General features: G+C 34.6%; 1 protein-coding gene across 8 annotated transcripts in view; it reads right to left on the bottom strand.

Moving 5' to 3' along the window:
• Positions 1–21433, bottom strand: part of FBXL17 (F-box and leucine rich repeat protein 17) — a 473454-nt gene that overhangs the window by 291429 nt on the left and 160592 nt on the right. Inside the window, exon 7 of one of the 8 annotated variants that reach the window (XM_059693956.1) lies at positions 11515–11606. The exons of 5 other annotated variants lie outside the window; for them this stretch is intronic. In XM_059693956.1, coding sequence (XP_059549939.1) covers positions 11582–11606 — 25 coding nt within the window. In that variant the 3' untranslated portion in view covers positions 11515–11581. Of the gene's footprint in view, positions 1–11514; positions 11607–13411; positions 13830–16778; positions 17225–21433 lie in introns of those variants that run through there. 2 more of the 8 variants (XM_059693958.1, XM_059693960.1) reach the window with 2 other exon arrangements.

The raw sequence follows: 21433 nt of genomic DNA, 5'->3' as shown, positions 1-21433 counted from the left end.
ACATTAAGATATAAAAGTTATAATGGCAATGTTAACTAAGATCCCAGGAATATTCTCTCATTAGGATAGTAAAAGGTTTATATATTTTTTCCTACATATAAAATGAAACATGACTGCAATAAGAATTTTAGTTAAATAGTACATCCCTGTTAGTCACTAGAAAAAAGGTTAGAAAACCTAAATCTCAACAGGCTACTTTACTTTGCCAAATACCTAAAAATAAAAGTTTCAACCAGGGACTTGAAGTGCCTGTCTACTCGTTACCGTACCAGGTTTTACAAAATACAGACCCCATTATCCATGATGAGACACAGTGAAAGAATTTATAATTATAAGTTGCTTGCTATAATCTCTTCTCCACAGCACCAAAGGCCTTTAGCAGGGTGAGTGTACTGTACTCCAAGATTAGATTTATATATCCTAGAAAAAGGGGGACATGGTGATGAACAGCGCTACATTGACATAATGGGTCTTAGTGGTTATAAATGTAGCTGTTCCCTACGTTAATGGACCATGACTAGACTGACCTTTTCTCTATAATTGTAACTACAGTACAGTAATTAGACAAACCAGTACTTGCTTCTGATAAAAAGAGTAGCGGAAGAAAGCTCTCAGTCATTAGCTTTGAGAATGCAGAGTAAAATTAGGTTGGCATTCTATTGGGAAAAAGTCAGCAACCAATAAGAAAAATCACTTTTCATAAGTTATGTTCTATGTTTAGTTTAATGTCCTAACTAAAGACAAAAATCCCAGAGGAAAGCCCTTTCTCATACACATAGAGGCAGGGACATGTTTTATCAGCTAGCAATGAAAGCTGGTATATAAAAGGCAGCTGAAGGAAGTAATAGTACAATATGTGTAAATCCAGGATATATAAAGTTTAATGTACAATAATTAAAACCTATCCACAAATGCAAATTAGAGACAATTAATTCCTTCAATTATAGGAATAGCAAACAAGATTTCAGTATACTCAACAGAGTTAAAAAGAATGAATAGAAATGAAAAAAATGAAAACTGGCAAAAGTATCTTACAATGATTCAGTAATCCTTTGACTACGTCAGGGGTACATATTGCTAAACCATAAACTCTGTGAAGGCAGGGAACACATATGTTCTGCTCACCGTCCTGTCCACATGCCAGGCCATGGTAAATGAATAAAAACATACTCAGTAATTTTCTCTCACATATCTTGATTCACACAAGTAACGACTCATAATGTTTATGAGACACAAAAGAGACATGTGAATCATGAATGCTTCTTTAAATAGTTCACCTGGAATAGAAAATAGTGACACTGGACAACTTACTCTCATGTGCCTTGGATCCCTCAGGGCAGCGGTTCTCAACCTGTGGGTCGTGACCCCTTTGGGGGTCAAATGACCCTTTCACAGGGGTCGCCTAAGACCATCGGAAAACACATATATAATTACATATTGTTTTTGTGATTAATCACTATGCTTTAATTATGTTCAATGTGTAACAATGAAAATACATCCTGTGCATCAGATATTTACATTACGATTCATAACAGTAGCAAAATTACAGTTATGAAGTAGTAACGAAAATAATTTTATGGTTGGGGGTCAGCACAACATGAGGAACTGTATTAAAGGGTCGTGGCATTAGGAAGATTGAGAACCACTGCCCCAGGGGATGTTGGAGAGCTGGTTTCAGCCTGATTCCTGCAGGCCAGGCCAAGGGACCCCACCTACTGGAGGGACCCCGCTCACTCTGCAGACAACCTTCAAGCCACAGCACCACCCCAGGTGTGGCCACAGGGAGGGACCACGGGAGGTTGGCTCTAGGTTGTGTCCAGCCCATGTCACCCAGTCCCACCCTGCCGGCCACCTTCTAAATAATTTCCTTTCAATGTGCATGAATCCATGCACTAGGTCACTAGATTAATATATGCAAAAGCCCTTAGAACAGTGAGCAGCAGAGTCAGAGCTATGTTAAGTGCTGTGGTATCTGTTCTTATTCTGGAATAATATGCAGGAAGGTTCTGAAAATCCTATGGCCAGTCACTAGTCTTACTAGCCCTCCCCCCTCTGTTCTATTCCTGGGAAGAGACCATTTCTTAGTCAACAAGGTGCTGCAAATACTAAGGTATTAAGCAAGTGTCTGGCACATCATAAATGTCCCCCCATCAATAAAAAGGAATACAAGTTGCATTGAATCAAACAATAATATTACAGTGTTATTATCTGATCAGGAAAAAAATCATCGGGGCCCATTATGATTCTAAGCCTGAATTTCCTAGATAATAATCCAAATGTGACAAGCATTTTTCTCTAACATTTGATGATATCTAATTAAGCGACACTTATAATAAAAGAGCTTAAAATGTTTCTCATTTTTGCCAGGGCCCATCACAGAGTCAACCTCTACCTATAATAATAAAAGCACAATATGCTAATTAGACCGACAGCCAAATGACCTCCAGACAACCTTCCAGACGAAGCCGGGGCTGCGAGGACCGAGCCTCTTGCATGAATTTTGTGCATTGGGCCTCTAGTTCCTCTACATTCCGCTTTACCATTTATTTAATTCAAAAAGTAAACTCTCAATTCTTTTAATGTATCATTGTGACATCAATGGCAAGGAAAATAGATAAGAAGATTCAACTGACAATTAACTATTAGGAAGTGGGCTAAGATGTCAACAATGCAGGACTTTAAAACATTTTTTAAAACCTGTACTGAAGATACGGAGAATTACACATTGCTCAAAATGTGCTTAGCATTACAAGTACATTTGTGTGCAAAATAATGTTAGAATGCTTAACAAATAGTGGAATTATTTATAATTTAAAAATTTCCACCTAACTGCCTAATTCACCCTGAAATATTTCTCCCCTTTGGTTTCAGAAAAATAAAGTCTAAGTAGCTACCATGGTGCAATAATGCTGGATCACCTAAAACCTGGCAATAAACTATTTTTCCAGAGTCTCCCTCCTAACGATAGTAAACAGTACATGATAGGTAAGAATGAGCTTTCCTCTGAGCAAATGGAAATAAGATTGTCCTCTAAATTAAACTACAAAATTAATCCAAAATAAAACAAATAAGCAAAAGTAATAGTCAAAATAGCTCCCTGGCCAAAGCAAAAATTTGACATCACATCATCATCATGACACCCACAGAAAGAAGATACCAATCGAAAAGAGGGAAACCATACAACTTATCATCTAATTGTTAGGACGGGCACAAACCAGAACTGTGCTGCACCAGCTGAGACACAGGGTCACCCTAAACCACAAAAGAAGTTGGTCCTGTTGGAAAATAAGAATATAAAGCAGTAGAGCAAACTTCCATGTATTTTAAAGGGACCCTATTTCATGCATATACCATCCATTTGGTAATTGAGTAATTGATAATGTTTTAGTCTAAGTCTGTTCTTAGGATGTAGTTTTGTGTTGTTATTTAACTTGATTATGTAACCTTTCATTTACTTATACCTTATTTCTTCTGATATATGATGGGTCTTTTTTTATCACGACAATGTCTTATGTTTCTTTTCGAATCCCACATTCCAGCATTGCACACTGAAAACTGTAGACAGAAATCAATGCTCACTGATAGAAATAATAATAACTATTATTATGGGGGCATGTACTGAGTCGTTAATTATGTGCCAGAAACTGTGTAATCACATTTAAATCACACAAAACTTTATGAAGTACTACTGCCATCCCTATTTTATAGATAATAAAATAAGACAGGGAGATAACTTGTCAATAATAAACAGGTAGGAAGTAGCACAGCCAGGATTCAAATCCAGGCTGCCTACCTAATTCCAGAGCCTGTGTTTATAACCGCTACACAAAACTACCTCTTAGTGGAAAATACACTTGTGCCTAAATAATTTATTCCAAGCTTTTTTCAATTATTCAACTTTAAAGTCATTTCTAAATGCTCCGAAATTGTTGAAGATAGCATCCAGAGCTGGTATAGATAGGTAAGGACAAACACTTTTGCAGGGATATAGACATGCTATGTAATCTTCTCTATAGAAAATTAAGCACTATGTTTAAAAATTTTAGATATGTAGGCCCTTACATACAGAAATTCTATTTCAAAAATTTGATCCTTAGGAGACAAAACTAAAAGTGTGCAAAGCAATAGGTATAAGAATGCTTATTATGCAATTATTTATAGGAGTAAATATTGGAAATAATTAAAATGCCTATCAATAAGTGATTGGTTAAATATACTGTGCTAAAACCCTACCAAAAATCCATGAGAAATGGTGACATAGATCTATATTTATAAAAATAAATCCACAGTATATTGTTGACTTATGAAAACACTGCAAAATATTATACACAGTGTAAGTCCAAAAGAAGGAAGAGAGAAGTACACACACATATACTCCTGAAAGGATGTTCCCAAAATGTAAACAGTGAAAATGTCTGGATAGCTGGATTTTAGATAGTCTCAATCTTTTAAAAAAATATTTACTAAAAATCTACTTATGTGTAATTTGTTAATTTGCCATTCAAAGGGGCATAAAAGAAATACAAGAGCCTACAATCCAGAGACACTCCAGTCGGTTCTAGGGCATGAAAGAAAATAAATTTTGGGGCAAATAAGTGGCTAGTTTGGTGAGGGAAAAGTCAGCATCATGGGACACCACAGCCTTAGAGTCAAGGGGAAGCAGTGATCAGACTCCACCCTGGCCACCAGCTTCATGAACCTGCACAAGTCACATGACCCTGAACCTTGGTTTCAAAATTGCCAAATGAAAGAGTCTTATCAGATGTTCTCAGAAGTTTGTTTCCATTCTAAGGGTCTGTGGTAAAAATTTTCAGAAAGAGCAGGTAGGAATATGACAATTGCTCAATCCCTTTCTAGTCACAAGTGGGTTATTCTGAAGTATATTAGTCTACACGTTAGTTTGTATAAGACGGAAAATACCAAAGCCCAGAAAATGAGAACAATGGAAACCCACACAAACATACTCAGGCACTTCCTGAAAACACGGTTATCCCTAAGGAAGGCGCCTGTGAGAGACCCACCACCATCCCAATAAAAGCTCATTTCCAAACAGTTGATAGTTCTCTGATAACATCCCACTTTTATACAGATAAAAAATGTACATATATCTATCTGACTGTGGTATTTATATTTCTACTAACAAAAATTGAAGGAAAAGAGTGAAGTGACACTTTGATGTTGCTTTCCACTGTTATTCAGACATTATCAATAATCAAATCTGGAGAGCTGCCAATAAAAATAGAAGAGACCTCATTAGCATTTTAACAAACCTGCAAGCCACAGGCTGGAAAACCAGAACAAGATGATGCAAAGGGAATCGCAGATGCAGGGACCCGCTTCAGGCTGCCTGCCCTTTAGCAGTCCCCTGTGCCCTCCCTGCTCCACTCCTAGGAAACATACTCCATGGACTTCTCTGTACCTGAGACCTCTTGTACATCTGCCCAAGCTCTGAGGTTAAGGGGCTGTGTTGTAGCCTTTTTTAAAACTGAGAACAAGTAACTTGATTTTAAACATACTTCAAGAAAGTGCTGATCTTGCAATTACAAAAAGCATTGTGTCAGATAGTCAGAGTGTAATTTAATATGTTAAATAATGGACCCAGATGATAGATGAAGGGAAACGTGGTAACAAAATAAAAAAATAATAATAATAAAAGAACTATCCACAATAGATGAAGAGCCAGGAGCTTACAGATGGAAGCTGAACTCAATGTCCTTCCAAATGACTTCCAAAGCAGGTTCCGTGGACTACATCAAACTCAGAATTACATAGACACTCCAAGTCACTGGTTCATTTTCCTTCATTAAGTTTTCTCTATTTTTCTAGAAATTAGAAAATAAGAGCCTTATTTCCTAGAATATTTTGAATTTCCTTTAATCTCCTATTAGTCAGTTGTATGTGTGTGTAGATAATGTAATAATATTTTGAAAAGTGCAACTCATTAAAATATATTTGGATGAAAACTGCAAGTAAAATCACTTCACAAAGATAAAGCATCTATTTATTAAGGGATCTTGAAAACATAATAATGAAAATATGTAATATATTACATATTAATATAACAATATTATGAAAATATATAGTAATGAGTACCCTGTAATTGCTTTATTTTCTTCAGAGAATTGTGAATGCTTCAGTGTTACTACACAATAAACAATAAGTAACTTTCTAGTGTCTTTAAAAAATTTTATACATTCGCTGTCAATTTGCAGGAAACCATGTGGCTGCGATGGTGATAAAGCATCCATGATGGATGGTACCACCCAAGCCACCATTCTATAATGAACTAATGATTCATACTCAAGGTGCTTTTGAAACATGATTAAGCCTCCAAACATTTCACTAAGGTACACTCTCATTACCCCAGCCTTGTATAAGAGAACTTAAGTTTACCAAGGTGACACAGTGAATGACTCAACGATAAAAGTTTGGAACAAGAAAGAAAGCTCTATTCATTAGTATGATGGAGAAGCCTTTCAGGGTAGTTTATTCCATTGCTATGAGTCTCACTGACCTTCTCTGGTGGCCACTGGTGTTTGCTAAAATGTCACTGACCAAAAAACTCCTTACAATGCTATGCATTATAAAATGAATATGTCAAGAATCAGATGAAAATGCCATCAGGGACACTGACAACAATAAGAGAAAATATTCCACTGGTTTAAGGAATAGAAGAATATCTAAGTAAAAGGGGGAAAATTACCTGAGAAAATGTCATTGGAGACCACACTTTTTAAAAAAGTAAAATAAACAGCTTAAATAAGGGAAGAAGACAGAAATTAAAGGGGAAAACATTACCTGAGAATAAAATGCTCTGTAATAGATCAGAAAGGTAAAGAAAAACGCCTTTTACGAAGGCGTGTGGAAAAACTAATTCTTGTTTAGAAATCATCCTGGTTATGGGAGAAAGGAGTGGGGAGATGGAGGCAACATGTACAATACGCACCTGTGAGAGCTGTTCAGATATGAATCCCAAAGTTACTCGCCTTTTCACGTTCATGTCAACATGAACGACATAATTTCAAAAGTAGCACAGCAAATTAAATAGAAACTGAACAAAAACTTCCTCCTTGTTACCCTTAAAATAGGAAGTTAAAGGTTGTTGCTTTTCCCAAGTTGAAGTCTTTGGAAATTTGCACAAATTCTTAAAGTCAAACAACTCTGTAGGACATGCCTACTCTTTGGAAATTTTTTTTTTTAATGATTACACCGAGAAAACTAGTTTTATACTAAGACTTGGGATATTTATTCAAAATGGATCTAGTTAGCCCTGGCCAGTGTGGCTCAGTTGGTTGGAGCATTGTCCAAAACACCGAAAGGTTACAGGTTTGATTTCCGGTCAGGACACATGCCTAAGATTTAGGTTTGATCCTTGGCTGGGGCGTGTATGTAATGCAACTGATGTTTCTCATATCAATGTTTCTCTTTCTCTCTCTCTCTTTTTCTCCCTCTCTCTCTCTGTCCCTCTCCTCCTTCACCCCTCTCTAATGTCAACAAGCATAGAACAATAAAAATTAAAGAAAACAATAATAAAACAGCTAGTTTGCAAATCGTGATTACTGAAATCAATGATTCAAGTTCATTACTGGTAAGAATCTATCTTTTGTATATCCTGGAATTTTTATCTTTATATGATTGGCACATTGAAATAATAGATTTAATAGAACTTTTAAAATAACACAGGTATAGTGCCTAAGGACAAACCAATTTGAAGATTAACCATTGTCCCGGTTTAATCCTAGGCAGTTTGTCCACCTAAATGCTTACAGGACACCATTCTCCCAACAATAAAGTGAAAGCAATGCTTATATGACATTAATAAAACATAGAGAGGTGCACGTCAGGATTTCCTGTTACCATGGAGTAAATCCCATGCTCTCCCCTATGCATACTCTCAAGGCCATCGGTGTGGGACATGACAAATTCTAAATACCAAGTGCAATGAAAGGCAGTGTAAAACTAACAATGACAAGTTAGTAGAGATAAATGCAACCATTCAAATTAAATAGTGGGAAACTAGTGTCAGGGGGAAAGAAACACACGTACAGTCTATGTGCATACAATAAGCAACGGGAGTGCAGCAAAACCATGTGAGCTCGTTCCTTTCTGAGCAGCTACATTTTCAAAATGGAAGATGGCTGTCGAGTGGCAGCAGTGTCCCTGTGGCTGTCTAAATGCCTGTCAGAGCTTGCTGGGTGACACTTTATAATACTCTACACTTCTCCGCCTCTAACAAGCTTCACTATTACATCTGACCTGGGGATGGATGGCTGCCAAAGCCATAGCCAAAAAAAGAAAAGAAAAATGCTCCTCTATACTGTAATGTGATCTCTGTACTAGGAATAAACTTACAAAAGAAAGATGGACATCTATTTAAAGAAATAAATTATTAAACAGTTCTAATTCTATTAAGACTATAATATCCAAAGTATTAACTGTATGGTCAAGTAATATGTATTTCTTCAAAGACCATTATTTCACAGATGTCTATAAACCAATAGAAAGAAATGTTATAGAAGTCCTTTTTATTCCCCCTTCAAATTCATTACTACAGTTTATTAATGAAAGCCAGGGTGTTATCCTGACATATTTTGTCATCCCCTTTCAGAATAAATTACTGCCGCAAGGCTATCACCTTTCTCTAGGGTTTTTCTCCCCCTGCTTTCTTCATTCTGTTTTTTTAATCCAATAAGGTTACCATGTTGTCAATCAGACTAAAACTGTATCCATGTACCTCACATATAAACCACCACTCTATGTTAGAGAATTCAATGATGTATAAAGCATTTTTTAAATATATTTTATTGATTTTTTACAGAGAAGAAGGGAGAGGGATAGAGAGTTAGAAACATCGATGAGAGAGAAACATCTATCAGCTGCCTCCTGCATACTCCCTACTGGGGATGTGCCCGCAACCAAGGTACATGCCCTTGACCGGAATCGAACCTAGGACCTTTGAGTCCGCAGGTCAAAGCTCTATCCACTGAGCCAAACCGGTTAGGGCTAAAGCATTTTTTTAAAGGCTATTAAATGAGCTTGAATTTTTTTATTGACTTATTTTGACTTGTGCTATTTCTTAACCAACGTGAGCAGTTTGTTTTGTTGTTGTTTTATTCCTGTTACCTTAAAAACAAGCTATGTTCTCTAGGTTTTATTTCCATCTAATCAATCAACAGGCATTTACTGAGCTTCTGGTTAGGGGCCCAGTATTGTGGAAAAGTCACAATTCCCAGATGCAGTTTTATTTTCTACACTGTTATCAATGTAACATTATAATAAATGTATAATCCATCTGAGTCTAAATTAAAACTAAAAGGAAAAAATGGAACTTACTTTCTCTCCTCACCCCAAACATAAAATAAGATTCACCAGATATATGTCCACACAAAGCACTCATGTGTAATACAATACCAATATACAAAAATACGCTGGTCACTTATTGGTAGAAAAAAAGATTAATCAAAATAAAAAATAAGAATTCAGTTTAAACTTAAGTTAAAAGGAAAACATATGGAAACTATATTTCCCCAAATGAAAACAATTCTCAAAATACCTTAATAAATCATGCAGGAAATGTTCCCAGGCTTTATTTAACAGGCGACAAACCCCGAGGCAGGTCTGATTAGTGTGCTGGTGTGGTAAATGGTCAGATGAGCTATGTTATGGATGTCAGAACCACTTACTAGTATTAACTAATTTGTTGATATATGGTTACTGTGTGATCATGAAAATTAAAAATAAACGCATTTCAAAATAAAAGCATTTGAAAAGATTCTACTTCTATTCTTGGAATTTTTGTGATAGGTATTGGTGCCATTATTGCCTATATGACATAGAAGTTATGTCCTTCCAAGACTTATTTATAGAAAATATAGATGTTGACGGCAAAAATATAAGGGTGATTAAGCCTCAGCCACAACTCTGCTAAAGAAGAGTCTTCTCAATTCCATCTCTCCCTAACGACAATAAAACAGAAAAGGATATATTCTTAATACTACAAAACACTACAATTGATTTTAATACATATAAATTCAAGGCCTTATATTTATGTATTCTTAAACTTGTATTTCCACTATTCCTTTCAGACTCAAGGTGCTTATGAGGCCAGAAGAGGCGGTACCTTTCCCCCTGTATCCTTAGATGATTATTCAAGATTAAATAACATAAGAAACTGCAATACATGTCATTTTATTTTAATATTTATTTTATACAATGATATTTATTTTGTTATAATGTTATTATTATGCTATTTAGCTACCACTTATATGTAGTGGACTCCTTTGGTAGGTTTAACTGCTTATTGCAACCAACTGTACTTGTAAACATAGAATAAGCTACCAGAGGCAGCTGGATAGGCCGGCTTGAGGTCAGGCAGATCTCCATTCACTCCTGACTCTGCACTTATGAGCTGTGATCATTAATCAGCAAGGTACTTTACCTCTCTGAGCCTCATTTTACCTCATCTATTAAGTGAGGTGTAATGATACTTATGTCACTAGATTGATGTGATAATTAAATGAGATAATGAAAATCGGGGGGGGGGGACATATGTAATAATTTCAACAATAAAGATTAAAAAATAAAAATAAATAAATGAGATAATGAATAAAATACTCTTGCCTAACTTAATATAAAATTCTCAACACAAAGCAGCTACAAAGTTAGACTCAGTCAATAGCTGTATCACAAACCACATCAAAACTTAGCAGTTGAAAAAAAAAGCTCTTATTTGCTCATAGCTCTGCAGGCCAGCAATCTGGACTGGGCGCAGCTGAGCAGTTCTGCTGGTTTCACTCATAGGACCACAGGAATCAGAAAGCTTGACTGAGTCTGGATTATCTAAGATGGCCTCACTCCTCACATGTCCGACAGGTAGTCCTGACTGTTGGCTAGACCTCTGTCTCTGTGTGATCTCTCATCCTCTGAGAGAACTACTCTGGGTGTCTGCAGGTGGTAACAGCATTTCAGAAAGGCCAGAACAGAAGTGGCAAGACCTCTTGAAGCCAAAGCTTATAAATCCCACAACATGATTTTCACCACATCCTATTGGTCAGAGCAAGTCAAAAAGACAGCCTAGATGCAGGGGGATACAGAAACAAATGCTGCCTCTTGGTGTGATGACAGGCAATGTCACATTTCACAAAGTATGCCATCTTTCAAACATAAGTAATTGCAAATTCCAGTTTTGAAGGCCAAAAAGTATTTCCCCAAACTAGAGGAACACTGCGAGGCTGCTTCAATGACAGATTTCAAAGTAAGGGCCACATCCAGACACAGGACTGATTCTCATTTAGGTTTCCTTATTTTTCTGTGTTTTAAGAGTCCTCAACACCTTTCTATTTGATCTAGTCAATAAATTTATTTTCAGATGCTTTGATACTTTCAATAAGCAACTTTCTATTTGAACACTCCATAACAGGTAATATCACCAAGAAATCTGGATCAAATATAAAGCACTTCTAGAAACTACAAAGTTTGTAAAAGAAGTAAAGAAAATATATCATTATAAAAAGTACATACACTTTTGTTCTTCTCCATGAAAATAATTCTTAGAGAAAATTTAGTTTTGTGATGCTGTTAACTAGTTAGGCCCAGATCCATTCATACTGAATTAAGGATAAAGAAAAATAAGTTAAAGAAAATAATGTTTATCTTTCCGAACAAACAGTGGAATGCTAAAACAAAACTTGAAAATATATCTTTAATTTATTGTATCAATAAATTTCTAAAATGCCTTTGTAAATTTCTTGTCACAGCTCAGAAAGTCACAAAATAATAATTGCTACCAGGACTTCCTTTAAGATGTGTGTGTTTAAAATATATACTTCAAGAGCCAAAACTTTATTTGTTTTGGAGAATTTCATGGGGCAGGATATGCCATTAACATACTGCATAAGAATTGCTCCTTAAGGGAGGAAAGAGGTGAAAGAAAGAGCTACTTGCTGCCTGGCAGTAGGGCGAACAGAGAAGCAGTTTAGGAAACGGCTAATTGCTCCATTAGTAATATTTCTACATTCTCCGGTGAAGAACTGATTCCTAAACTTGCCATTTTTTTCAGCTGAGGATCAGTTACAACATTGCTTCATTGAGAAAGAGTTGGAAAATCAAATAGTTTTTAATTTTAGACAAACTGGTGCTGCCAGAATTATAATTCTGAATGACAGAAAATTTCATTAACATGAAGTGTGCCTAATCTGGTTTTTAAGACATTTAAAAATCTGAATTACATTATGAGAAGTTATATGAGAAGCCAAATACACGCTCAGCTAGAGAAAGTGCCACTAGCCAGTGCCATCTTTGGTGGTTAGGTATTTCTCCTCCGATGGCGCACCGTAGTGTGAACTTATGAAATTAGATAATTCTAATTGATAACTAGGGATTAAAGATAACCCCATACTACAGTCCCATAATACGTAATCTACTCAACTTATTTTAAAGGAAATCTTGTAAATGACTAAAATCCTCTTAACTATGCTTTAATTATTTCAAAGTCCTATATGAATGATAGATAGTATATAGATAGGTTCACATGGAATAGTTATCACTTTTGAAAAAATAGTGACTATTCTAACATTTGATAATTACACTGCTTACAAATCTTAATTGCCAGGATTTCAAAAGACATTTCCAAAGTGCATCTCAAATAAACAGAAAAGCAATTAGCCTAAATTAATTGCTTTGCTGATGTGACTTGCAGTAGGTATGCTTGGTGGTTTTGAAACTCCTGCCAGTGTTTTCACAACTTGATGTTCTGATGATTTTTGAGCCTATTTTTCACACCAGAGCAATTAACCAGATAATTGTTCTAATGTGAACCTGGGCCTTAATCAGTGTGTTTAAGTTCATAGTGGCAAATAACCAAATATTAAGCATGCATTTATAGAGTACCACGTAGAACCACTACAAAAATACTTAAAGAAAAATTGGCAATATTGGTTCTCATACAGCCTGACTTTTCTCACCAAGAAGAAGAAAAAAGCTGTGATTGTCTTCTCTGCTACTTTTTAATTAATATAAGGTATCATTATAAATGAAAGGTAAGTAAAGTTTCTAGTTCTACATTTAAAAGTATTCCAAAGACCTTAGTAAAAGGACAAAACCCAATGATTCAACATTAAAATCCTATCTATTGTTAAAAAAAAATAAAATAAGGCTAAGGCTCTCAGATAAATGGCATGCAATACATAAAGCAAGCTCTAACTGAATCCAGACAATGACATGAAATCCTCACTTTATCAAGTAGCAACTTTATTCAGAAATAAATCTGGAAGGAAGGGAGCATTTGAACCAATTGCCTGGATTTCAGCCAGAGAACAAGCCATATTTAAAAGCATATTTATATATCCTACAAAAAAAAAAAAAAAAAAGCACTTGCATAGTCCTCTCAGACACAGGTATTAAATGACTACTTGGAGCAAGTGCCAGGGGCTTAAGTGGGGGCAGAGGCCCAGAGATGAACACACTGGTCCCTCTTACAAGGAGAGAGGCTCATAAACAAAACATGATGCAGCCACACAACAACACATGCCACCAGTGAAGTGATGTACCATGGCTTCAGCTCAACAGTGACATGATACAGCAATTCGTCATAAACACCATTATTATTTCCTCTTTGCTTTAAATTTAAAAGAACTCACATTCATTTTAAAGAAATTATTAGCAGTGCAATTAATATTTAATAAAACAAGTTTGCTTTTGTCTACTTCAGTGAAATTAAATATTTTATCAGTTAAAAATGATATATCCTTTCCTTTTGCAAAGGGGTTCAAGCTGAAAGTACTCTGTCATTCTTCATGTTTTCATGTCTTCTTTCTTAATTTCTGAAAGAACTGTCACATGGAAAATAGGCCAGTCACACACATGTTAGGTCTGCCATTTTTAATTATTACCAATCAAGTTCCAGCAATTTCTCCTCTGGTTATACATTTGTATACCTATCTTCTAAAATATTTCTTTATGCCACTGTTCATAAAACATTTTAAGCTGAAGCAAAATCTCTTGCACTAAATTAATAACTAATCACAGGAGTTATTTATCATCTCAAGCCTTTTACAAGAAAATTGTCAGATTTAATCACCTTTCTCATATTTTTACTATTTACTGGGCTTCATTTATCATGCATTATAAAATTTTGACAACAGTGAATTATTTTAATTATCATTTCTGGTTAGGGATTAAGAATAAGACAACTCCTGGGGAAAGCAGGGGAGACAGAGATGGTTGTAAAATTGTCCAGCCAATAAATATTATCATTTTCATCAATAAATAAAGATTTTCTTCATTATTGACAATTTAAAAACAGGTTTGAGGTTAGGAAGCCTCCAGATCTATGGGTATACAGCTTTGCTTTCATCATCATATCAAATGTGCCCCATTCTTTCCCATAACTAGAACATGAATTCTGATTTCATAACTCTTAAAACATGTTTTTTAGTCCTGCAACTAAATTCTTAATATATCTGTTACTCATCTTTATATTGCCTAGAAACACATATTTAGAGTAGTACATCCAAGAATACCAATAATATGATTCTATAGAAGCTTTTGGTTATTATTATTTGGATTACTGTTTGCTCATTAGGAACCAAAGACAAAAGCCAAAATTTAAAATTACTACTATACCTTAGGAATGCCATCAAATTAACATTATTCTATAAGACAAAATAATGTGAACATGGAGAATCAATAAGACAAACTCAAATCTAATTTCCACCCATCTCTAGAGTTGGAGGCAAAAATCAAACCAGGCTGAGACATGTACACCTCACAGATTCTTCCTTTCAAGTGATTTTACTAGGTTAAATACTCTAGTGTTGTATACCAATTAATACTTCCCTAAAAATGATATTAGGCAATTAGAAGTATTAAAAGGACCGACCAATGTCAGAACCAATATCACTACATACCAAAAAATGAAGAAATTCATTTACTTGGAATATACTAAAAATTTCACCTGCAGATGAATGCACAAATCATTTTATCAGAAAAACTTCCCTTTTACAGAAAAATATCATCAGTTCATTGAAAAACCATATACATTAGAAAAACAATACATATTACTTATGGCAATTATTTCTTACCAAAGGTACTAAAACTTCTAGTAAAGTTAACTGCCTTTTTTTTAACTCAGTAATATACCCAGTATTCTTCTTTACCTGAAATGGTTAAATATTTGCTATAACTGACAGAATGCATTTTTATATGGTAAAATTTTTAAAAGTAAGTGAGTATCATCACATGCTTATATACCCATTCAAATTTCATTTGTGAAATTTTTTCTGATTCCAACTATGAATCAGGTATGGTACAAGACACAAAAGTTTCTACTTTTCCTCAAGTAACTTAGAAGGAAATGAACAGTATTTACAAATGGGTTTGTTGGAGAAAAAATTAATATTATTACAAGATTAGTTGTTTTAAAAATCTACAACTAATAACCCATGGGCAGACAATAGTGTGGTGAAGGGGGCGGGAGCAGGGTGGATGGGGTCAATGAGGGGGGGAAAAGGGGACATCTGTCATACTTTCAACAATAATGATAAATTAATTCTTAAAAATCTACAACTCAGTGTATGCAGTAAGATATCCGAAAATGTGTCCCCTCTCACATATCCCATAGGGAAAAGAGGAGGTACAATTCTAATGAGGTTCAAAATACTCAAGCATCATCTGAGGTCTGAGGTAGGATGACCATATAATTTATCATCCACATCGGGGCACTGGAACACAGGAAGCAGCAGCAGCAGCAATGCTGAACCTGACAGAATTCCACAGAAGCAGTGGTCCTGAACCAATCAGGACCTTCCGTCACTCCAGGTCTAGGGGGAACAAGGCACTGGGAGACAGTGAGCATCACCTGCTTACAGGCTAGACTTTGAGGACACACAAAACCAGATCCCAGGCTTGGTTGCACCACTTACCGCGAGCTGTCTAACCTCACTGAGCCTTAATTCCTTCATTTGAAAATGAGGTTATTTTCCTCCTCAGGATTGTTGTAAAGATTAAATAAAACATTGTATATAAACACTTAGCACATACTGTGGCCCAGGTTGGAATAAATGGCAGCTACTATTAGCTGTTGCTATCATCCTTGGTCCAAAGGAGAAAAAGTATACACTCTGAGCTCACTAGCACTACAAAAATCAACCATGGTTTCAAATGCATTTAAGGGCATCATTTTTGTAAACAGTTTGGGAGCCTGAATAATACTCCAACACCATATCATTTTCTGAGGATAGTCTTACAAATAACTGTGACTATAAAGGAGTGTTAAAAAGTGTGCCAACCTCAAACAAGTGTCATTAGTTCAGAAAGACTCCTTTCTGTTCCTACAATCCTCCCAGAACTTGGTAAAATCTATTTCTTACTATTTTTGCAAAAATATAAATAAATATCATAGAACATAGAACTATGTAATAGGTTACAGAAATAAGCAAAATTCAGTTTTAGTAAAGCTCCATCTAAGCGGCCTAGCCACATAATTAGGTACCAAATGTATGCAGACAGACTGCTCCACATTCTACACAGGCATGTAAGTTCCACCACAGAGCTGCTTCTTCCATGGTCGGCATTATTTTTTCTGCCTCTTCATTTCTAGTTTTCAGGCTCTTATAGGAGAAAACTGCTCCAACATCACATTCAATACTCCAAGGTGAAAAGTATTCCTCTCCTCCAGACCACTTAACTTTAGCAGAAAACAAAATATTCTCAAACTCAAATTCAACTATGCTTGCTGATTTAATGGACAGTGTCCCCCGCCTTGGGCAATCTTTAAACCTCAGTCTCTAGGAGAATTAAGTAATATTAGGGGATTGAAATGAAATAAAATTTGAAGTCCATTGTGACATGACATTCACAGGAAGATGGTAGATTATCCACCCAGTCTTCAAACACTTATAAATACAATATATAGCATATGTTCCAAAACAATTCTTGGAAATAAAACACAATGGGCACTCAGCAAATACTTTATATCACCAACACCTGCTCAAATCCTCTCTGAACTTTATTTCTAAATGTCACCGTTTTTTATTGAATCAATGGAAATTTGAAAGAAGAAACAGAATAAACACCCAGAGAAGATCAAGGGAGTTAGAAAAGTCTTTATAGAATGCCATCTTGAGTTTTATGTGAGCCAGGGTGCTGTCAGTCCCCGTGAAAGGGGTGGTGAGGAACCTGTCACTCTCCATCCTCAACCTGAGTATTCCTAAAAGGCTAAAAAGGGCTACACAGGAATGCAAAAGAGAAAGAATATTATTAAGATTTTTCTTAATATTATAAACAAAGGAATCATGAGTTAAATACTAAGCACTGCAGATAAATTCACTTTAAATCACAGGCTTGAAGTTGAGGGAGTTCAGTAAAGTAGTTCAACTTTCTTTATAATTTAGGAAACTTTTTTTATAACACTCCTGTTTGAACCCTAAGTGGGAGTGAGTTCTCCTTTTTGGAAGGTAGTCAATGAAAATAAAGGTTTTAACTTATTTTAAGCTGAATCCGGTTCCCCTGTAACTTGCACCTGTTGGCCAAAGTTCTGATGTCTGAAATCATGGAGAAACAATTTAGGTAGACTGATTAACTCTATTAGCTCTGAATATATTTCATCAGACTCAATTTTTAAAACTATTCAATTCAAAATCAGAAATTCCTAAAAATCTCTACATTCTGAATATTAATAAAGGAGAATTGTAGATTGGCTGGAGACAGGCAGATAATATGAAATAATAGATCATGCTGGAATGGTGAAGAAATGGAGAATGGCCAAAGAGAACAGCACATTCCTCATCCTGGGAAAATTGTTGACATGAGGAAATGTGGTCCAATGTTGCAAGACCTGCAACTTTTCTAAGAGAAGGCTGAAATTCACAATTTTCATGTGAATTATGCCAATGTTTAAAGTGTTGGCAAATAATTCAATTTTTAAAATATCATATAGGCCAAACAAAACAGCTCTGTGGACTGAACTCAGCTGTGGCCCACAAGTTTACAACTTCAAGTGATCTTAAAAGTTTTATTTAAAGAGAAAATATCTATAGTTACTATTTTAAACACTAGTATACATAAAGTGAAATACCAACATATTGCAAATGTTATTTTATACTTGAAAGAAACTAGTCAGAACAGTCTAAGATTTAAAATTCTCCAAATTTTAGAGTGTCCACTGATGCCATAGCCTCCTTTACATAAACACAAGATTCACACAGCAAATTAACTCCTTAAAGAATATTCAATAAATGTAACTTTTTTTAAAGTTGCAAATACAAAGAAAAAAATCTCTAGCTAGGCAAGATCAACTACTTGGCAACATAATTTACTTTAACAACCAGCTTGACTTGTGCTATGGTTTGTGACTTTATCTGATGGATGTCAGAGAATCTTTGAATTCTCTTATATTGTTATCCTCTACTGTTATCTTAATTCAGATAACGAGATAGGGTGATCTACTGTCAATGAAAGAATCATGTATTTGATAATAGGCATATATATCATATGATTGAACTTTGTTTTCAGGACTAATGATAAAAATTGAAAATGGGAAGATTAATTCCCTCTTTGATAGCTAGTTTAAATATTAAAACTATCTTTTGTAAAGATCTATTAAAATCAATTAGATTTCACTTAATTCTTATTAGCCAAAAAGAACAAAAGAGCCATTATAAGCATATCACTATAAAATACTCAGAACCATTCAATTTTTTCACACATCAGGGTTTTTTTACATCCAAAGCACACTGCTTTTGACTCTGTGCCAAAACAATGAAAACCAAATTGAATGTGAAATAACAAAAGATTTATATCAAATACAAATAAACATTTCAATAAACTTGGAGTCAGAGAGAATAGAAGAGACATAAAAACCAGATGTTTAATTTAAATCACTGGTAGAAATAGTCAGTGTCTTCTTTTTATAAACCACTTATATTGTATTTGTATTCAAAAGCAATGGTAAATGTCAAATGACTACTAGACCATCCTTCTGAATACAAGAAAATATCATGCTGTTTAACTCTCAACACACAAAAAGTACTTTTAGAAAAACAAAGATAAAGAACAGCATGTCTTAGTCACACAGATCAATTCAAGAACCTCGAAATGCTAAAAGGCACCATGAGCTGAACAGTAAAGACTGTCAATTACTACATATTTAAAATTTTTGAACTTCAAAAGAATGTCTTAAAAACTTTTAAATCCAGGATAAAACTTATATCTAATATCTGAGAAGAGTACCAAAGGAATCTTTTACTAAAACATTAAACACAGATCCTTTTTACATATACTATATATAAAATATTATTAAAAGGTTCTATTATACTTTAATTATGAAAGAAAATAATTAGGTTTTGAAAAAGAAAACTAAAAATTTTACATATAAGTATCACTTGTGTGTGATTCCCAACTATGAAATGGAATATTGACTCATTAGCTATTTGCTTTTTGTTTGTCTTCACCAGTTTTTATTGCAGCAATGACAGAAAAATACATCCATCAGAAAAGCCAAAGAAAAGTCAAGCAAGTCCTCTACATTTAATAGGAATACCATAGCAAACGCTGATGAAAGAATTAAATGAGGACATGTGCAAAGTGCTTATTAATTACCTGGGTAATAAAGTGACTGTGCTCCCCTTTATCCTTACATGGTTCACTATCATCTCACTCACTATGTCTTATGCCAACTAGAGAGCAACCATGAAACCATGAGAGCAGCAGGGACTCAGAGCCCACTGACAAACACAGTACCAAGCATATAGTAGGGGTTCCTAAATGCTTCTGATTTACTAGAGGATAATAATGAACAGATGTAGAGATGCTAATTGATAGGCTAAATGCATTAGTGCATCCCAGTGCCCTCTATATGAAAGGTTACTAACCCATCTGAGCTAAGTGCTAAAATTATAATTAAATCTGATGGGAAGTCCTAGATTTATACCAATATAATTACAATTATTACTTAGCTTAGTGAAAGAGTATGGCAAGAACAATGAGATGAGTAATTTAGATGATACTGCAAAGTGCGTTTGAATGTTTGAAACTTCGATTACAGTACACAGGATAAGTGCGAGCAGTGTAATTAAAACCTAAGAGTCTGATCTTTAAAACTCTATGCTAAACCTCATTAAAATGTATGTTTTCTCAATTAATCCAAACTTTCCATTAAAAACATAAAAATACACTTTCATTCCTTGAAATTAAATCTCTACAGCACATATATTTAGGATCAAATACAAAATAACCATTACAGCTAAGTAGGAAAAACTGACTGAAACAGTAAGAGGTTTGGTAGATGGAGCCTAACCAAAGGAAGAAAAGGCCAAGTGAGAACTGCCCGGCGTCTCATTTGTAAAAACTAAGAAAGTTTTTGAAGAGGGCTTGTGGATTGGAAATCCCTAAATATATTTGTTCAAATGATACAAATCTAAGCAAACTCTTTAAAATGGTTCTGAGATAACCCTTATAATCATAAATGGGCTGAATCTTATTTACTCTCCATTTACTCTCCCAGCAGGTACGCCGAAAACTGTTGTGGAATAAAAGACAATCATTTTCATAATCATTTTGTTGCAGAAACAGTTTTCTCTTTTTAATCTGATACATTACTAGGAAGTTTATCTCAATATTAAGCTAATGGTAAACACCTAAAACCAGAGCATAATTTTTTATGTACTTTATTTTGTTAGTTGTTATGAAAAACATTTAAAAGATTTTAAAGTTGTCATATAATTTGTTATGAAGAACGTTGATTATAGAGAAGAATTTTATTTAAAATTTATTTTATCAATTTCCTTTAGGTTTTGATATACTTCATACAATGACTATTACTAAAAAACAAACACCTTTTATAAATGATGACTATGTGTCCATTCTAGATTAGTAAATTTTTCAAGACAGAGCCAAGTCAAAGTATTACATAATTTAAGAAAACATCATTAGAATTTGCCATAGTTGGGGAAAATAGATCCTATGCAATATTATTTTTAAAGTATAGAAGGAAATTAAAAGTGGAGGGAGGTGAAACCTATATAATTTTATTAACCAATGTCACCCCAATTAATTTATTTTTTTTTAAGTGGAAGGGGAAAGTGTCTTAAAACTAAAGTATTCTCAGACACAAACTTAAATTATTGTTGCTATTTGTGAAAAAACATTTAAATCTAAATAGGTTCTAAGTTTAGGTGAAATAGTTCTTTCTATTTTGAAAGCAAAACATTTTTGGAGGTCTATCTTTAAAAAAAAACTTAATCAGGAAAAGTCACTGGGCAAAAACCTGTCTTGTGCCTATATATAAGAGCCTACCTAAGCTAATCAGTAGAGGTACAGTAGTTACTACTTTGCAGTTGTTTCCATTATAAAAAAGTCTACTCTCAAGGATTCTTGAATCTTTTTTCCCCTTCATGCAACATTTCAAAGAAATATAATTTTATCACTGTTTATATGA

The sequence above is a fragment of the Myotis daubentonii genome, chromosome 4 (genome assembly GCF_963259705.1).
Source record: "Myotis daubentonii chromosome 4, mMyoDau2.1, whole genome shotgun sequence".
In the NCBI taxonomy this organism is placed as follows: Eukaryota; Metazoa; Chordata; class Mammalia; order Chiroptera; family Vespertilionidae; genus Myotis; species Myotis daubentonii.
Note: the sequence above shows the minus strand (reverse complement) of the source record. Positions and strands in the feature narration are given on the sequence as shown.